We start from the raw sequence: 20,628 nt of genomic DNA on the forward strand, positions 1-20,628 counted from the left end.
GTGAGCACATGGGCCTGCTCTCTTATAAAGCAACGTGTGTATGTACTTCCCATATGCTTCCTCCTGTACGACTCGTGTACACATAGTAGGTTTGTGTTTGGACAAAAGAATCTGATTCAAGTGCAGAGACTTCACCTGCAGGTACATACTTGATTGAGGCAGGAGAACAATATATCAGTAGGCTGCACCTCCTATCCAGTCACAAAAGGAAGAAAGGGAACAAGGGATTCTAGCTACACTGGCAAAGAAGCTGTCTCACTTCTGACTGTCATGACTGCAGGTGACTTTTTTCTATCCTGAAGCCATAAAATTGACACTGTCTTCTGCACCTAGCAAACATCACCTAAGAAAGCAACAGCACTGCTGTAATTTATGTGCAGGAAATCAAGTAGCCTTCTGTTGCTTTCTACAAAATAGCAGATTACAGAAATTGCAGAGTGGTTTTAAATGCAGTCTGCACTCACTCAGTGCCAAAAGAAGCCAAAAACTCAGTAGAAATGTATCCTTCTTAGGATGAAGACCATAGGACAAAGGAAAAAATATATTTAAAGTACGATGGTTAGCATCTCCAGTGTTGTAGATTCCAGCGAACTTGAAAACCCAAACATGCAGACCTCGAACTGCAATGGGAATCAACAAGAGTAGATGTACAAAAGCACACAATTCAAGACGACAAACTGCTGTCTTTAGAAGAGGTAGGAGTTGCCTGAGCTTTGTGCTTTCACTTCTAATAGAGTTGCTCCCAATTAAGGGTTGCAATCCCACTGGGAATACGTTACAAGAGGACTTGCAAAGAAAGGAGAAAAAAAAAGGGGGGGGGCATACCATGCAATATTTATATTGGTATTGGAGGTTACACGACATTCGTTTGCAAGTGCAAAAGCAACATGCACATATTTGGAAATATTGCTCTGGAACAGTTGAAATTTAACTTAAACTCGTAAAGGAAATAGATAGGCATGTACTCATTTTATAAAGCCATTGCACAATTTGATGGAACTGGACAACTAATCCTGACATGTCTCAACTCCGAAATGCAATTTTCTCTGTGCAAGGATTATCTCTGTCTGAAGGAGATATTTCTAGTAAAACACTGTAAGGGAATGAAGATGGGCAGAAGAAAGAGCTATTCTTCCATAAAACAGTTATCATAACAGATACAAGTAATTAACAAATAAAATAATTACCATGGCACCAATATAGCATCAACAGATAAAGCTGTCATAACATTTACATTCTTTACAGATGTGGTATATATTTGGCTCCCCAGCTACTCATCTCTCACCCAAACTGATTTTGCTTTTAAAGGATCTCAAACAATGCCCAAAGGGCTAGGTTCCACCTACCTTGCCATCTGTGAAGTAACGACAATTCATTTTTAAAAACTTGACAACCACAGGCTCATCCTCTTCTGAAGTAGAAGACAGGACTCTCTCAACTGGTTTGAAGGCCTTTCTTGCCAAATGAGCATCCTAAAGGGGGAAAAAAAAAAAAAAAAAAAAAAAAAAAAAGTCAGTACACATTTGGAGGACCAGTATCATATACTCTTAGATCTTGGGCAACTAAAAGAACAACTTCTACCAACTGTCTTCCTTTTGCTGAAGGAGAAAAAGTTGTGGCCATGTATGTATGTATGTACAAACACCTCACACAGTATCCTGTATGGAAGAAAAACTTGTAACATTACAAAAAAACCTCCATAAGAATAACAGACAAAAAACAAACAAACAAAAACAAACAAACAAACAAACAAAAACCCACAGAAATACCAGGGCAACTCAGCACACCGTTTTCCCATCAGGCACTCGCATTAAGCTAAGTGAGGTCCAGTCCTGACACCTGATACACACCAAAGACCTCTGCGTACAGTGCAGCCTCACTGGCACTGGTGTGATGCCAAATGCAGGTGGCACAGAAAGGCAAGTAAGACATAGGTTAAACACAGTGACTCACTCCATACTTCTCTGCACTTTCTGTCTCAATTAGTTATGGTACGAAACGTGAAACTAGTTTAATACCAGCAGGTGGAGAGCTATAAACCCTGAAACTACTACCTAAAATCATCACAGCCTTCTAAGGAAAATGAAAGATTTAATCACAAAGATTAAATCCAGTGGTCTTCCTATATGCATACCATCATATAAAAAAAAAGGCTGCTCAAACTAAACTAATAGTCCCATGCTCAGGGATCCCATTGCAGGATCAAGGCTCTGGACTGCAAAGCAACAGGGAAACCTCCAGGGTGAAACACTAAACACATATCTCATATCTAACTTTCTATCCTTTAAAAACTAACTACACACTACACCTTTTTTAATTCTTCTGATGTACTCTGGGCCCACTTCAACTCACATTAGATTTCCAAGATCAGACAGAGGCCTTCATTTGGAATATTTTAAGCAATGGCAAATTCTGTACTACAGCATGTTAACGTTAACATTAGTCAATATTAACAACATTACTCATGAGGTCTGAATTGCAATTTCAAAACCAGCTATTTACACAGCCCAGAATCACAGCTTCAAAATCAGAGCAAAATTATTTAGAAAGTGTAAGACCAGTAAACCAGTGTAAGACCAGTAAACCAATGTTTCACTTACAGGGAGTTTATCATATTCGGCATCTGATGATGAAGGAGAAACAGGAGCACCAGGGCTGAAAGAAGACAACCTCCCAGCACTTGTTTCTGGCACAAAGAGAATCTTAAAAAAAAATAAATAAATAATAATAATAATAATACCCATAAGTTGAAAAAAGTTACTGTAAACACCTATGTTCTACTATAGAGATAACCCAATATCCATCACTCATGATTGCAATACAGTCTTCAACAACTTCTTACTCCAGAGTCCTCCTTCATTAATGGTGGTGGGGGGGCAAATGCAGCTCTCATTACAGGATCTAGTTTTCCATTTTGTGTGGCAGCACAGGCAAGAAAATAAAATATTTTCCCCAGGGCAAGAACCTCCTTTTTTCCTAGGTTACACTCCCAGTTTCTGTATTAGCTTCAATAACTTGTAACAGCAAAATTTGAAAAAAAAAAAAAAAAGTAAGACCACTCTTGAAAAGGTAGGATTTTTAGTGCTAGAAGCTTACAATGCTTCACTCCAGGCTGCCTGTTTCCAAAACCCACCATTTTAACACTTTGTACTTCATTTTAAAAAGTCCTTACATTAGTACAAGTGTGTTCATACAAAAATATAATGCTTTGTTTGACTTTTTACAATTTGTCACAGTAGATGCCCCAGTTTTTCAATTGCAGTACAGCTTTGGACATCCACCCCAAAGCAAATGCTTCTAAAGTTTAAAACAAACAAACAAACAAAAAAAACCCCACCCACAGACAGTTTAGTTTTAAACTAAACACATTGAGAAAAATAAAACCATTTAGCTTATCCCAGCCTTTGTCTGCTGGGTGACCTTAGGCAAGCCACACCACCTCTTTATGCCTCAGTTTCCCCACCTGCAACTTAGCACACTTCAGTTTCTTCACATCTGTGAAGCAGGAGTAGAGATCTGCTCTTTATAAAACAGGTGTAAGCCCTCGTATTTCCATTTCCATTACTTGAATCTCCCCAAAACAGTCCATCATATATCCTTCTATTTCTCATCTTACAGGAGACTGACTCATCTCTAATATAAAGGCAAAGAGCCTTTAGAGCCAATTACTGTGTCTAACTCTAATGACTTATCCAGCATTTATCTAGGCTTTTCAAGAAATCAGCTCTCTTGCAACAGGTACATTCCTCTTGAGCTTCTGAGTAATCTTAAAGCTTTTGTGACAGCAAATAAATAACAAAAAATCAGACATAGCAATTACAAAGTCCCATTCTACCTCCCCAGCCCACCTCTGCCCAGGGAATGATCTAGTGAGGTTCTGTTTGAGAGAGTCAATTTACTGTCCATTCCCCTTGTATCTGTGTACCTAAAAAATATGTGAAAGCAGTAAAAAGTCTTCAAATACATAGCAAATAATCAGGTTTCAGGTATTAAAAACTATAAAAAATTTACCTGTCCCGGAACAATTGTGTGCGTAAAAAGCTTATTGAGTTCCACAAGCTTGTTTGGGGTGATGTTAAACTTTAATGCTATGCTGTTTATGGTGTCCTGATTTCCAGCCTGAAGAAAGAGTTGAAGCTTAAGATATGGTAGTGATCACATATAGCACAACAGCTTAACTAAAACCATCTAACAGACTGTTTTCAGGAAATAGATTTGATAATCTGACACATCTCCTGTTTAATAGCCTTATTTTCTGCATAAAATATGTGATAAGCCAATATCAAGGAAAAAAAAAATTCTCTCACGCTATACAGTAGATAAAGCACAAATGTGTTAAAGATGTCCCTCTCATTTTGTCATAAAACTTAGTTGCAATATCCCTTTAATGTAGCACCACATTAATTAGAACTGGTACGGCAAGCGGAGAAAGCACACATATGTTGGAAAGTTCATTGCACCTTCATCAGTCCCAGCAAGTAAGACATCTGCTTTGTTCCCAGCTAGGACACTAGTCCTTTACATTCACATTAAGTGGGGGAGCATCAGGGGCAACCACTGTTCAGGGCCTCTGGACACCATGGAAGTGACTTTCTTCAGAGAGGCAGTCCTTCAAGGTATGGTGACAGTACCTGTCCATGGTGTTTCAGTTTAGAGAAAGTTGTCTCTCAACCATGTCAGGGGTCATCACAGACCAAAGAATAGCTGTCCTAAGCAACGTGGTGGAATAGAAGTCTTTTTTAGCAGTAAATAAATAAATAAATAAATAAAATAAAGGCACAATTAGTCTATTAAAGGGCCATGTTGCAGAAGTAAAAATAGGACAGGCAATTGTGAGGAGAGGCAGAACACCCAGGCTGAACAGTGGTTCCTGGATTTCAGCCTAGCTCTCTTCACCCAAGGATATTTGGAACAATCCCTACTGAGATACAAACAAATTACAATCAGTATTCATTTGGTGTTTTCAGTTTTGTGTCATTTTGTCTATCAACCTCAACAACTCCACTTTTGAAAAGAAGAAGCGAACAAATGACACACCAATACTCACAGTATATTCTATGGTGCCGTGAGGTTTCTGAGAAACCATTTTCTTCTCCTTCTTTTCATTGGTTTTGTTTTGATTGTCATCTATAGAGGGGGAAAAAAAAAATCATTCAAGCAATTAACTTTCAATACATTCATCTATCAGCATGTTTCAAAGGAGATTTACAGCTTGTGCAAACTACATCTGTGAACAGGAACACGAGGACATGTTAAAAATACTTGTTAGGCCCTGAAATTGCATTGCAAGACCAACAAAATTTCATCAAGTACAGCAGATTTAATAATCATTCAGAAACTCTGAAAGAATAATTTACCCATGCTACTGTATCAATACAGAACTGCTCCCATGTTTTTCTGCATGATCACTACACAGTTCAGCCGTTGAATGTAAGTACCCGCTGCAATGAGCTGCTATCAATGCTCAGACAGAAACCAGCACACAAATATATGCACTGACCCTGCATCAGTATGACCACAGCATACACTGGTTAATCACCATTTCACCATCAGTACTTCATATTTAAATGCTATCTTAAACCCTAAAGTTCCAAATACACCAAGAGTTCTGCAAACGCACACACACAAGGCATACTGTTGAGAAGACATTTTCCATCATTTAACATATGCAAAACTCATTGCACCTGCTGAACCCTTGCAGGACCAGCAGCATGAGCAGGGTAGTTATTTTTAATTCTTACCTTGGCAGAAGGTAAGCAAAGGCATGGATCAGTGAAGATCCCCCTGCCCCACTGGCCCCAGCTCCCTGCAAGCAATCCCAGCCCCGCGGCCCCTGCAGGGCTTGCCCCCCAGCCTTGCATACCTGGGGGAGGTGAGGGTGGCATGCAGCCCCAGCCCCAGGAGCGGGGCCGGGGAGCAGCGAGGCCACGCATTGTGGACCCATGCGCCATGCCAGGCCAGCTGACGGCCCTGCTGCCCCTCACAGCCGGCTGCTTTGGAAAGGGCAGAGGAGAGGTCCCTGCTGCCTCCCTGCTTTGGAAAGGGCGGAGGAGCGGTCCCTGCTGCCTCCCGGCAGGATCCTGCAGCCTGGCTGAGATGGGGAGAAGCAAGAAGGAACAGCACAGCTGGGCCTAGCAAATGGAATGCCAGGGGTCAAAAAAGGGGAGACGCTGCCCTCCTGAGGGAACTGATCCCAGGGTCCAAAGCGGAAGAACGTCAGGGAAGAAAGGACAGGGAAGGGTAACACAAGGCTTCTGGCTCACATTCAGAGTTTGCTGCAACCTTTGCTACTGCCAAAGAGCAAGAGGCAGACAGTAAAAAGAAGGATGAGGACTCGTATTCCCAACTGTAATGCATACAAAAAGAAAGGAGGAGCCCAGAAGTATGTCACGCTTGACCCTTCATTTCCACAATCAGATTAATGCTGAGGACTGCCTCAGCATTTTCTAAAGACTAAAGCTACACAGTCAGATAACTCTGCTTTCAGACAACAGAGGTTCACACAAGCTCAGCCTGGTCTGCACATCAAGGTGTTATGCAGCCATACCCCATGACCTGCCAGGGATGCAGCCCTGAGAAGTGCCATGGTTAGCAACATGACACATAGCAAAGCAACTTTTCCCTTAGCATAATAGAGGGGGAAGACATGCAGGGACTAAATACACACAATTTAAATACCCAGGGACAGTACATATGGCATGAAGGACAGAGGTAGGAACAGGAATATCAGGATGGTGCTGGCTTTTTGCTGCTAGCATTATGGAACAGAGCATTATGCAAAGATTTCATCTCTGAGACTGAAGACCCAGAGTAAATCTTCTGGTGTCAGCATTCTTGCTGCCTCTTTCTGACCATTTGCATTTTCATCATTGTCATCATCTTCCTCAGATCAATCAAAGTCGAATCAATCTACGGTGAAGGATGGAAAAGCAGGGTAATGACCACAGTTAGTGGAACGCAGTATTAAACCATCAGCAACAGAATGCCAACAGGATGGACAGAGGAATGGCAAATAGCAGATGTTGCTCTCATGCATTATTTATGTACAATTGCTGATACAGACACAATCCTGCAAGGAGAAACTCCTCCAACTAAGAATGAGCTAAATTACACTACCTTGTGCTACTCTGGAGATACCTCTTCTGTTACTCCAGGATAACTAGAACTATGCAACACAAACATGAAGGCAAAATACCTAAGATACCTGTGACCTATCACTAGATTATGAGAGACAAGGCAAGGTTTATACATAGAGGCAATCTTCTATTAAATCAGTTGGTCTACTTGGAAAAAGCAGACAAGTTTTCAGATATATTAGCTCTTTCTCAGCTCTGAAACAGCACATAGTGTTATTTGTAGCTAACTAAACATATATCAGTAAAACCTTGGGGAGGGGGGAGGGAGAGGGGGGAAAGTAATCCAGATTGAGAGAGAGACACACAATTTATACCTGTTGAATGTGAAAAGGTTACATCTGTTATGGATGGAAGGAATACCAGCATGCAGTAAACAGTTTCTCTGTTGAGTCTAGGATGTTTGGTATTAGATAATGGGTTTTAGTTTCAAGATTTGGTCTTTGGAAGGTAGGAGAGGTGACTGAGAGCTGATACAATGTGGCACAACAGGACCCCAAAATACTGGCAATATGCTGGCTTTCAACATGTTAAATACTATGGCAATGTGTTAGCTTTCAACACTGCAGCTCCCTACCTGGGAGGGGCTGTTTTTCTCTCCCTCTCTCACCTCCCTCCTGCTGTAAAAAGACTTTAATTTTCAGGTCTTCACAGTTGTCTTGGCTGCATAAATTTGGAGTTTATAACATTTCACTGGATAATATTTTATAACCTGAAATACCATGCTGAAAGGAGACATATAATACACTAGTTCTTGGCTGACAGACCTGTCTATTTGTTTAGTAGAGTCCCCACACAACTGTGATGCAACACAGCACTATGAGCTAGGTGCCATACTTAATTTAAAACCCCAAACTATACAGACAAGCAAAAAGAAAAAATTTCAAAGGACAAACTAAGTTCTTACCAAATATATTACAGAGCTTCTTTTGCTCATAAAAGTCAATAAATGCCCAACAGCTAGTTGGCCCCTTTTTTCTTCTATAACCACCACTTATGTTCAAGAAAGTAAGCTGTTTTTCACAACTGCAGTATTAATAGCATATGCAAATATGCTTGAATATGTTTAAAAAATTCTTAAAACAAAGTCAATTTGAAATAAAGCAGTTAAAGAAAGCTTTCCTCTGCAAGTTGGAGATTTCAGAAAAGGATGTCATTTTTCTACATATCCAGGTCAAAGTATTACAAGTGCTGCCAATTTAACTCATTTTAAAGAAAATGGGGAATGTTTCATAAGATATCCACATTTACTTTCAGCAATGATGATGGCTGCATTTCAATACATAGTAGTTTTTTGGGTAAGATTCTTAGATGTTTTTATGAAATCTAAGAAATGTTTCTTCAAGATCTTTGTTAACTGAATTAACCCTGTAACAACTTTCATGTCATCTTCTCCCATCTTCATATTTTTGGAATTTCATGAGTTTTCAGTGCACAATGCAAGAATGAATATTTCTTAAAACTACTGCTTTAAACTGAAGTTTTTCCCAGAGGACATAATGCAAAACTGATTCCTACATTGCCAAAATGCAAAGCACGTTTCCCCTCTCCCTTGCAGGATGAGGGCTGGGAGTTAAGTACTTCATGCTCTGAAGCGGTCTGCAATAGAAGGGAAGGAGGGAAGAGCTGCAACGCCCACACACATGTTGCAGTGGCAGGAGGTTCATGCTAGCGAGAGCCATGTTTTCTCTCTCAGCAAAAGCTGTTCCCTTCTATCCTTCTCCTCTCCTAAAAAGGTATTTGCCATATCTTAGTCTCCTGGAAGCAGAATGCCTGCAGCTGCTGCTGTGTCAGGAAACCCTTACAGACTTATCCACAACAGTCTAAAAGGAGCCCTTGCAGTCTGTATATCTACCTGTCTACCAAAACTGGACACTTCTTTTTTTTTCATTTAATCCCAACAATAAAGTATTCTGGATACCATCCTTACACTGACTCTAACTTTTTGACAGGGTACTATTCCAAACCACATCATATCACTCCAAATAGTTGAAATTGACTTCCCTCTGTTTCTAATTATGCATATGAAGCTCTAAAACTGTAAAGAAAAACCTTATCAGACCCTCAGAGGAAAAAGTTCTAATGAATCCATTAAATCTGACAGGTACTGCTCATCCATTCACTATACATGTATAGCTAGGCTAAAGGTCACAAACGAGACTCTGCACAAACGGTTACTGGGAAAAATCCCAGCAAGGATAGCAGAACACCACAATGTACTATTTGTCCAGTTCCCTCATCCTCTCTCATTTCTCCTTCAGGAAACCAAATGTTTTCTGACATGATCTGCAGGCAGTTTGCTCTGGTGGTAGTCCCATGGGCACCCAGAGCACACCAAGGCATGATGGAGTCTAGCCAGGCTGAGCCTCTCAGGAACCACCTTCCTTTCAGACATAATTGGGTGGAGGGGAGATACCAAGCTTTAAAATAAAAGCAGTTGGCTACCTTTCAAACTTCAACATTTGCTTAGTGGTACAGTGACTGATGGCTCTGCCTCCCAAGTTTTTCCTGCATTGCACATATGCTGAACAGGGGGTTATACAAATCTGAGAACTGAAGAGGTGTTCATGCAAGTTTAATCCCACTGCATTTGCAAGAAAAGGGTGGAGTGGGTGGACTGAACCTCTCTACATTTTCAAGAAACATAAAACAGGAATTATGTAAAAACAGTAATATTAATGAGCAATGAAAATGAATGCTAAGTGAGAACAGGCAAGAAAATACAGGCCTATTAAAGATTGACAAGACTAGAATAGATTTTTTTTTTTTGCCCTTATCAATATATTTATATCTAATTCAGTTTCCTAGTAGACTGTTCACATTTCTTTTTGCAATGCTATGGGAAACCTTACCAAAAAAAAAAAAAAAAAAAAAAAAGAGTAGCATAGCACTAATTTGGAAAGCAGCTACTGATGGAGCATGATAAAGAGGTCAACCAGTGCATCATCTAAGAGACCTTGACATATGATAGGAGAATTACACCTCTGCAACTACGTAAATAGCTATATAAACAGAACAGAAGAGATCAAGAAGAGTTAACAGAATCTTGGGCTGCTCATACTGAGATATGACATCCAGTGCAAGAAGATACTATAACCATTAACTTTATGGACTAACCTGCTGCCGGCTGAAACCAGCAGTGACAGCTGAACCACACCAGACAGTTTCCAAACCATCAGTTTGGCTGATATCAGAAACACTACTAGGAATGTCGACGTAAACAGGGGGCCACAGAACCGACTACTTTCCACAGCAGGCAAATAAACCCAGTAGCTTAAGAGAACAGAAGCACTGCCATACTCAGTAAAACCAAAAATCCATCTCTCATCTGTCTTCTACATAAACCCTTAATAAATGCTTAGGGAGAAGTGTAACAGCGGGATGCAAATACAGCAAGCAGTCTTTTCCCTGACTAGCCTCCTTAACTTCCAGAAATCAAGGATTTCCTTAGCTAAAGAAGCATCCACTAACCTGCCCAGTCCCTTTTGACCTCCACACTCTCCTATGACAATGAACTCCAAAATGTCATTATCCACTACATAAAGTAGTACTTCCTCTCTTTTGCTTTAAACATGATCAATTTCATTGACTACCCTAAGTAATGTTATTTTAAAGGTGAACAAATCATTCCTTATTTGCTTTCTGCATACCGTTCCTGACATCACAGACCTCTGTATCTTCCCTTAGTTACTTCATTTTTTCAGGCTAACACTAGCATACTTTAGACTCTTTCCTAGCTCTCTGATCCTACTGGCTGTCCTCCACTGTACTTTTTCTTCTTCTGATACATCCTCTTTTTGAGATGGAGGGAAGAAAACTGCATACAGTATTCAAGATGTGGAAGAACCATGAATTTATGATGTAACGATGGTTTCCTTAAGACTGTAAGATACTATTCATCTTTTTCCACATCACTGAGTACTTCACTGCTGTTTTGACATTGCAGTCCCAAGTCCCTGTGACAGATTTATTAGAAGAAATAATAAAAAAAAAAATGCAGCCACAGCCTAGCCAAACAGGACTAAGCAGTGAAAACCTTAAGGTAGCTTGCAAGAATCTGGAAGGAAATAAATTCAGGGGAGGTAGCAATCACTTCCAGTAACCTAATCATTAAAAAAAAAAAAAGAGTACTGATAATGGAACTAAGCAAATAAAGCTTCTTGGGATAGTTATCTTCCTTATCAGTGAGTGAGGCCTGATACTGACTATCGTGATAGAGATGTAGGTAGTACAATAAGCATCATTTAAGTCATTCTAGAGAGACAGGAAAACCTCAAGAATGTGAAAGTCCTGCTTTGGCTGGTATAGGAGGGAGGGGGAGGGGGAAGATGAATGAGTTTATCTGAACTTTTTTTTTTTTTTCCATCTCTACTTTCTAGACTGACATTTTAACAGCTTTCAGCAATGCTGTTGTGCACAGAGTTGTTGAATACATGCTGATTTCATTTTGTGTCACTGTAGGCATCTTGCTGACTCTCCTAGTTACTCTCAATCTGAACTGCTGACTAGCATGTGTAATAAAATCATTATTTTTTTTATTAAAGGCCCTTCTTTCAGCTACTGTCAAGCCTGAGTGCACCCCATCACCACAGAGGCTAGATCTGGGATATCCCCCACCAAATTCAGCATCCCAGCGCTACCCAGAGGCAGCAGCAGCAGCATCCTAGTGAGAGACCCCATTCCTTCCTTCACCCAAATGGATGCAGTGGCAGTAGTTGGGGCACATGTCCACAAAGGGGCCTTCAGCTTTTGGGCACCTGATCAGACCTCCCTGAGGAAAAGGCAGCGAGTTAGACAGAAACATCCCCTGGCCCAGATATGCCCATTAGTCTGCTACAATTCTGCAAGGAGAGAGAAGCTATCTTGGGTGTCTCTTTTTCTGTTCTGATTTCCATTTCTCCCACACCCTCCTGCCAAGCCTTCACCTTTATTCCTGCATATTTTTCCTCTACTGAATCACCATATTCCTTTGTTTTCCTGTTTCTCTACTGCTGGAGTCACCTGAAACAAAGTCAGCTGTCACCCATCATGACCATACCTGTGCTCCTTAGTTATGGAAACTTCCCCTGCTGAAGGGCAACAGCAATTCCCAGAGCGATAAAAACCCAGCCACGTGATTCTGAAACATCTACAGCTTGAGCAATTTTCCACTGTTTTCATTAACAACAAATGGTTCTGATTCTGTCCTATTTTTCAGGTAAGTCTTTTAAAGGAATGAAAAAATCACCAGAAAATACAGGCCCACAACAAAATCACAACCAGTTCAGGGAACGGATATAAAAAAGGCCATAACTCCTGCTATAAATGGAGACCATATTTTAACATATTTGTAAATAAGAATTTGGCCATCGATATTCCCTTCTACATGGAAAATCGCAAACATTTGCAGGAGACTTAAATCCCCTTCCTAACCAGTTATCTACCTCTTCCTTCACAAAAATGTGTTTTTAGCTGCTCTCCTTTAAACTGAAAAGGCATACAGTTTATTATCATTTGAATGTGCTGCACCAAAATGTGAAATTATCATTTTCCATACTACTAAAGTCAATGAAACAGAGTACCCTTTGACATCCTTTCCTTACAGCCTCTTAGTGCTTCACATCCATGCACAGGGTCAGAGGAAAGACAGCACCTACACTCAGGTGGTGGGGTATTTTGGGGCACTGGGACACGTAGAGGTGCCTGTACACTGCGTTTTGACAGGAATCCCTCAAGCTGAGGGATGGAGAAGGGCCTCTCCATCAGGATTCCTCCCACCGGGCAGCCCTGTCAAGAGACACTGCCCGGGGCAATGCCACAGTCCTCTTTTGCTGGCACTTCACACAGCAGGCATGACAGACCAGCTGGAGTGACACAGAGCAAGAGACAGAAGAACTGCAGGGACAGTGCAGGGGGTGCAAGCAAAGGACACAAAGGAACTAAGCAACTCTCACGCTGAAGATGGCAAGGTATGTATATTCCAAGTTTCCTTCATGGGAACTTGTCTAAAAAGTGAGAGGAGGAAGAAAAATCTAGTTAAAAAGGTCACTGAGGTTTAGGAAAAGGAAAAAAAAATCTTCAGAGGGAGGCAGTTCATATGCTACAACTGCCAAGAGAGTAATTTTGCACATTGAGAAAAAAAACAAAACAAAACAGTGAGATGCAGCCAGGAGTTCAGTGCTTTAGCTCTAAATCTAATCTGGAAAAATCTAATCTAATCTGGAAAAAAAAATATGGCAATAGTTGGAACATACTGAGACTAGGGTGTCGCCAAAGTGGCATGTCACCCAGAAGAAAGCACTAGAATGGGGTGACTAGAAAATGCTTTGAATTGAGCACTACTGTCAGAAGAGAAGCTTAAAAGAGCAGATGTGCAGTGGGGATGTCCAGTAAAGGTAGGGGTGGAGGAGTGTTCATTGTGGTCTACATGTAGTCTGATGACACAGGAAGGATTCAGATCAACAGATAACTTCATATCAGACAGAAAATAGATGTACTACCTGCACATTGGGCAGATAGAGATCACTCCTTAAGAAATAGGTCATGGTGATGTTTATCAAAGTGCAGCAAACCCATAGAGAAAGCCATTCTAGATGCACCTGTTTTGTTGATGGAGCCTGCACAACCATTCCCTACTAATGGGGAAAGCCAATGGGCAGCAAGCTTCTGCCTCCACCTCCTGCGAAATCCACCCCCAGGAAAAGGAGATGGGCCATTCTCTGGGAGGTCTCTCCCAGAGAGCTTTCCTCTGGGAGCACCTCTCCCACCTTTGCACCAGGCGCAAAGCAACCCATTTGCAGTGTGAATATTTTGGGTCACGGGGAAGAAGGAAGGAGAGAACATGAGGAAATGAAGTCATCTTGTAGTCTGAAATAGGCAAAACAAGGTTGTGACAGGTAGTAGGTTTCTGTTAAAGCAATTGATATAGGTGGAAAAATGTGACGCCTTTTCGACCACAAACCCACTTTTCAGGTCAGAGGAGCATCAGGCTTTGCGGCTAAATACAGGTTAAGAACAATTGCTCAGGAGTTTGATTAGATAGTATCAGCTGGATGGAGTTTTCTCACCCTCCCAGCTGCAAAGACCCTATCTGTCCCTCCTTGCCCTGAAGTAAGCTGGTTACACATGCTTTTCTTCTGTGCTAGAGAAACAGATTATGTGGTGCAGATGTTGGGTAGCCTTAGTCTGAGATGGATTGGTTACACCAGCAAACACCTTCAGCTCTCTGTGGACTGAAACACAGATCACATTCCCTTTTGCATTTGAGGCAGAACCTTAACACACATTGTGGTTATTTTTAAACGGTTGTTTAAATTTTGTGAAATAATTTTGTATGCCCCTAGGGAATGTGATGTAGATAAATATAATTATCCTGAACACCTTTTCAAAGCAGAGAGAGATTCATGTTTAAAGATGGGAAAGGAAAACAGCTAAGAAAAAGCAATCTCATTTCTGCTAATCACATTTTAGGGAATCATTCACACGATTCTTAAGACAATTCCAAGCCACAACTGGACCACTTTCTTAAGCAAAATTCTTGCAGACACAAATGTGCAATCCTCCTTTCACAAGGCTGAGCTACATCTGACGCTGAACTGATTTAACAGCTCACTAGCTCCAAAAAAAGGAGAGGTTTATCTCCCTCCCAGCAGAAAACTAACAGATGTGAGTTGCGTTACTAAACCATACACAGACTTTGCTCTTGGAGAAGATGTAAGTGATGTTGAGATACTAGTTGGTACTTCATTTTGGACAAAATTTTCTAAGTGCCTGGGTCAAATTTTCCAAGAGCAATTTAGGACCCTGAAGCAACTGCATCTCTTCCGAAGATTTTACACTTAGGTGTTTTGAAATTTTACTTTGTATTTATTGCAAGTGGTAGTTCATACTGCTGCACTATAATATTGGAACACGTTTGTCAAAACATTTCCAATATGTCAACATACATGTCAAAATGTTTGTCAAGCATAGACAACAGACCATGTCAAAACCAAAAGGGACTGCTCAGATGCTTGAAGTTCAACACAAGCTGTATATCTGCAGACCTCTGAAACTTGTCCAAGACTGTCAGCTTGGGAACTGGGCAAAGAACTTTACTGCAGAAGTAGTCTTGCTTCACATTATAAATCACTTTGGTATCTTGAAAACTACAGGAGGCATATTATTCCAAATTTATATTTGTTTACTGCAGCTACACAAACAAAGGGCAGAAATAAAAGTGGTAGAGGGATAAGAAACTAAAACTGGGGAAAGTAGTTTTCCCTACATACTAGGTAGATACCTTAGAGGACAGGGGAAAAAAAAATGCAGACGGCTCTTAAATTAAATTATATATAACGCATTTTAAACAACTGTAAAAGCTACCGAACAACATTCTGAGCTCAAAAGCAAACAGGACCAATAGTCAATTCAGCTTAAGTAGAAGAAGGCATTTATGGGATGAACCAAACTTGTCCATATGCAAATACCTGAAAGAAAAGGAAAGAAGCAGATGTCAAAAACTATTTGATTTTTTGTTTAAGTAATGTAATGGAAACAAAACCCATACAGCTACCAACCTGACCTCAGCAAAATTGCAGTGGCCTAGAAGACCAGTTTGATAGCTCACTTGCTCATAATGTAGAAAATCCATGTTTGTGTAATGTGGTACAATTATACAAAGATATGCAGGATTTAAGTTTCAAAGGACTTAAAAAGTCAAACCACAGAGAAGTGTATGGTTTTTGTGCTCTGGATTCCTTGAATCTCATGTCATTTAGCAAGTGATAGCCAGTTCTTCAGGGCAAACACAAGGGTATGGTTTCATAAATTGGTTTAACAGCTACTAATGGGGAGAGGACCTTTTCCTCTCCCACTTCTTTTTACCTTGGGCTCTGGCTCTCATTTAATCCCACAGTGAGCCAATTCAACTGATTAAAACTGAAAACTAATTCAACAGAAAAAGAAAAGTGATTTCTTTTTTTTTTAAATCTTTGCTGGTCTTATGAATTGACTCAACTTACCTTTTGATCAGATGAACGCCAGTGCCAGTTCAGGGGGAGGAGACAGTACAGTCCAGAGCAGGGACAGAAGCACAATACCTCCCTTTTCAGTGGCACCAAGGTGTTAATTCACACTGTTGAACACCAAGGTCTTGATATCACTCATATGTAAAATGAAACCATTGCCTAAGAAAACTAAAATCACCAGGCATAGGGAGCTAGTCTTTATCTAGCCTGGGCTACTTTAAGGAAGAAATTTAAAAAAGAAAACCATCTTTCATATATGGAACTTGTGCATTCCTCTTAAAGATTGTGAGGAACAACCAGAAAGATACAGATGGCATAAACTGAATAAATTTTAGCACAAAATATGATGGTTGACATGACAGCAATAAGAAGGAGTAGCAGATATAGGAGGGGAGGAAGCCCTCTTAAGTTTTAAAATGGAGCTATAAGAAATTATATGAAACAGTTACTATAGTAGAGAACTAGATTCAAGCACATAAGCAGCTCCTCTAGATCTATGAATAAACTGCTAATATAAGCATAATAGAATTGCAAGCTAAGTGTCCTAATGGCAGAGTTAATCCTCTTCACACTGCATTTTTATACCTTTTATGGACCACACTTTATCATGAGAGCCATTCGTATGTGAGGTTGTAAACTGAGCAACACTACTCGAAAATACACCACCGCACAAGTTGGAGGTATCTACATTATTGTACAAACAGAAGTTTTGAATTCCTTGGTTTTGGACAGCTTAACTTCTTGACTACGTTTTGAAAAGTAAGCAGCTTCCTAGCTTCAGTTTCTACTCATCCTCCACTGATGTATGAACTGCTGGCAACTCTCACTCCATCCCAACCTGCCCAGCCCTCCCCATGGCAAGGTGGTATTTAACCAAGCTTGGTGTCAGCACTGGGGGAGATGGGAGGAGGGACAGGAACGTCTGAAAAAAGCTACCCACATCACATGTAAAAGCACTTGGGTGGTAGTTCCAAGTCCTAACTCTGTTCTTTCCCCCAAGAAGGAGCAATTATTTGTATTCTCTCTGCCTAATCAGTCCTATGTCTAATATATCTTATTCAAATTTTTTTCCGAAGCTTCTCCTCAGTTCTCACTGATACTGCCTGGATGCAAACACAGATCATAATTTTAGCCTTCCAACCCACTACTGTGCACTCCTGCATCTAGATAAAGCAGCGGTGAAATAAAAGGAGATCTTGTTACACAAAGCTTTAGGTGCGACAAGAACATTTTAAACGAAATCCACAGAAAATTTGGGATGGGAAAATGTTTGCTAGTGGTCTCCCCTGCTGTATGTGATATAACTAGATTTACTGTGGAAGTACTTGTAATCATATATTTATTCAGGCCGTGGATAGCCACAGTGAAATACTGACATAACTGTAACAATAGGAAGTGATCACCGTTTCCATCAGACACGCTTGTTCCCACACACCGACCTAGTTTCCATTTGCCCTCAACAACTGCCTTTCCCTGCTGTCACCTCACCGAGCACTGACAGCCACTGTAAGATGGACTTGGGGGCATGTTATTCACCTGAGCTATCCACAAGACAGACCAAAGTCCTACTCAGTGTTGACACTGCCAGGTTAGATTAACTGTACTCAGCTGCCAAATACCACATCTTCAGCTCAGTGCTTTATCCTCCTTCAGAGCAAACATTTATCAACAAGCCACACAAAGAACAGCCTGCGAGCAATGGATGCCTACCACCTAAGGGCAGATTAAATAGCTACTGGCTATGAGGTCCACAGCTATCAGGGAAGTAATTACAGAGTGTACAAGTACACAAGAGCTACCTTTAACTTCAGAAGCACAGATAACAGCCAAAGCAAAGATGTAGCAATAGAAACTTTAGCACGAGCTTCAACAAAGCTGCTGGGTAAACGTGTGGTATGTACATGGCAGAAACCTCCAAAACTGCGTTATTATATGCTCAGCACTGTTTGGCAACAGTCTGTTCTAGTCCTCCACTAGTCAGATTGGTGTTACGCAAACCAATACTAAAGCAACCTTCCACAGAAGCATCAGTTTGCATAAGACAATCACAGACTCAGCATCAAGAAACCTCCTCCCCTTCCACAGTTTGACTTTACTGATATAAAAGTGCGGACTCAACATTAGAATCTGTTCACATCATCTCTTTTCACTTCTTCCAATTCCTAGTTCAAGATCATTCAATCTACCCCAAGATCCCTTCTAAGAGTCTACCTCTAAAACATGTAGTTCTCCTCTTGTATTTGTGTAGCATGAAAGGTCCCCTTGAATGAACTGATATAGCCAGATGGAGTTGCAGGATGAATTTTGTGCTTTACCAGATTATCAGCCAGTAGAGGGTTTTAGCCATCTTATCACATTGCAACAGTGATCACACACTTAAAAGACCACTGTCAGAGAAGTCTACACCCCAAAAACTAGCAAGGTGAATTACATGAAAAAAACAGAACAAATTACTTAACACTTTTTCTGCATGAATGTTCTAATTTTCTTTATAATCAAGAATAAAAATCCACATTTGCAGTTTCATAAAGACAGTAATAAAGAGTTTGTTAAGTGCTGCCTTGGATGGGGGCACCCTGGGATACCATTTTTCTCATTATCAACTGCATGTGAAATAGCTTTTCTGGCTAAGCTGCTCAGCTGCAAGATGTATATTCCGCGCAGGGTGTCTGTGGCATCAACTCATAAATCAGACCAAAAAGCATAGTGTAGGTGACGTATCAATCTTTGAACACACTACAGAAATAGGCTGTATTACCAGGAACTGCAAGAAGAGAACTACACTTATCCTTAGATCAGATACAGAAGGTCTTTCTCATTTTCTGTCACGTGCTTGACTAGCCCTTCAGACAGTTGGTATCTATGTGGTCAGGAATCCAATTCTTATGCAAATTCTACATCCTGTTTTCAGTTACTGAAAAAAAGATACAGGTACAGGAAGGAAAGCTTTCATACTCACTGTCTTTCTCAGGGCTCTCCTGGTATTTATTCAAGTTTAGAAACAAAATGGAGAAGGAGAAATGAGAAAACGCAAAGAACTTCCTCAGGAAACACTCTCAGCACACACCTCCTCCAACAAAAATCCCCAAACGTAATTTCATCTTGCAAGTTAAGTTTTGGGTTGTTTTTTTTAAGAAAAATACCAGATAGGCTTATAAGACTAAACAGTGCTTAGAATCTATCTTTTCATACATTTAATTTTTTCAAACACAAATACCTTGGCAATCAAAGGTTTAATGCATATGACTCTGTACAGCTCTTCTCTGAGAAAAGACTTAACAACCACTCTGGAGCAGTACTGGATTTGGACACAGCCCCAAAAAAGGCTTAAATCAATCTGTGACAAAGCTGCTGCCAAAAGGGGTGATTCCACCAACCTTCCCTTCCGCCACCAGCCTTGCATTGGCAGAGGTCGCTACATACCAACCCTAGCAAAAGCAGCTCTGCTTTCAGCTCCTTAACTCCCGAGGCAAAGGCAGGGAGGGGGACCATGCAGCTGGGCTGATGAGAAGGAAGGGCAGGACATCTTCTTCAGTAACAGTGTGGCCTTAGCCTGGGCTTAAGCTCTTTAATAAAGTGCACCGTGGGAGTTTTTATAGTGGGGTTTTGGAGACGAGTGGAAGAGAAGCTGCCCATCGGTCTCTCTCTCTGGTCTGACACATAGCTTCTCAGTGAACCTATCGAGTTAAGTGTCAGAACCTAAATATATCTATCACAACACTACTGCTATAAAACTTCTGACTATCTATCTATTAAATCAGAATACAATACACAACATGAAGAAAACTAATCTGCTAATAGATCAGGGCTGAGAGAATGTCTACTTAGGCATCACAAAAGTTACGCATATTTCAAAATAACACTACACATGCTGTTTTATTCGTTTGCTTTGCTTCTTGAATACACAGCAGCTTGTCTGTGAAGGTTCTGCCATTTAAACATGCAGGGACAAAAACTCTTCAAAAAGCCTGCTGTACCCCTTGTTTATTCATTGGTAATTATGATGTTACAAGTTAAAAACATACATGAAAATCAGAAAGACTCTAAACATACAAACATATATACCTGCTTTTGTGTACAAAGATGACATCGGCATCTGATGCGTTGCTGACTGCCAGCACATTGTTACACAGACCTTTGGGAGCTACAGAAAAGAGCAACTCAGCTTATATAAGATACTGAACCCAAGTGTAGTCTGCTGAGTCACATCACCGACACAGTGACAGACTGATGAGACATTAGGGGATGTCAACTTGGAAAGCTGGGAGCAAGAGCATTACGAAATAAAAAAGATCTGGCTTAACCTTGCATGATTATTTAAACACAGGTCCAAGCAGTTCTACTTTTCACAGTATATAGATTAATTTCCTGCAGTGTATTTCAAGCAAAATACAGGAAGCAGTTTCAGAAGAAAAATTAAAAGCCTTGGGGTACCAGGCTTAAGTTATGTAGGATCCCCAAGAACAAGTGTATGCAGCTACCTATGTCTGGAGGCTAAAAGATTCACA

General features: G+C 40.6%; 1 protein-coding gene across 5 annotated transcripts in view; it reads right to left on the reverse strand.

Annotated features, from left to right (window-relative positions):
* The window catches only part of NCOA7 (nuclear receptor coactivator 7), a 97,372-nt gene that overhangs the window by 26,547 nt on the left and 50,197 nt on the right, over positions 1 to 20,628 (reverse strand). For 4 of the 5 annotated variants that reach the window (XM_067293772.1, XM_067293769.1, XM_067293770.1 and 1 more), the window contains exons 4-7: positions 5,048 to 5,127; positions 4,012 to 4,119; positions 2,601 to 2,702; positions 1,347 to 1,472 (exon numbers count right to left, since the gene is read on the reverse strand). In XM_067293772.1, the coding sequence (XP_067149873.1) occupies positions 1,347 to 1,472; positions 2,601 to 2,702; positions 4,012 to 4,119; positions 5,048 to 5,127 (416 nt within the window). Of the gene's footprint in view, positions 1 to 1,346; positions 1,473 to 2,600; positions 2,703 to 4,011; positions 4,120 to 5,047; positions 5,128 to 16,114; positions 16,196 to 20,628 lie in introns of those variants that run through there. The other variant, XM_067293771.1, reaches the window with a different exon arrangement.

This window comes from Apteryx mantelli, chromosome 3 (assembly GCF_036417845.1).
Source record: "Apteryx mantelli isolate bAptMan1 chromosome 3, bAptMan1.hap1, whole genome shotgun sequence".
In the NCBI taxonomy this organism is placed as follows: Eukaryota; Metazoa; Chordata; class Aves; order Apterygiformes; family Apterygidae; genus Apteryx; species Apteryx mantelli.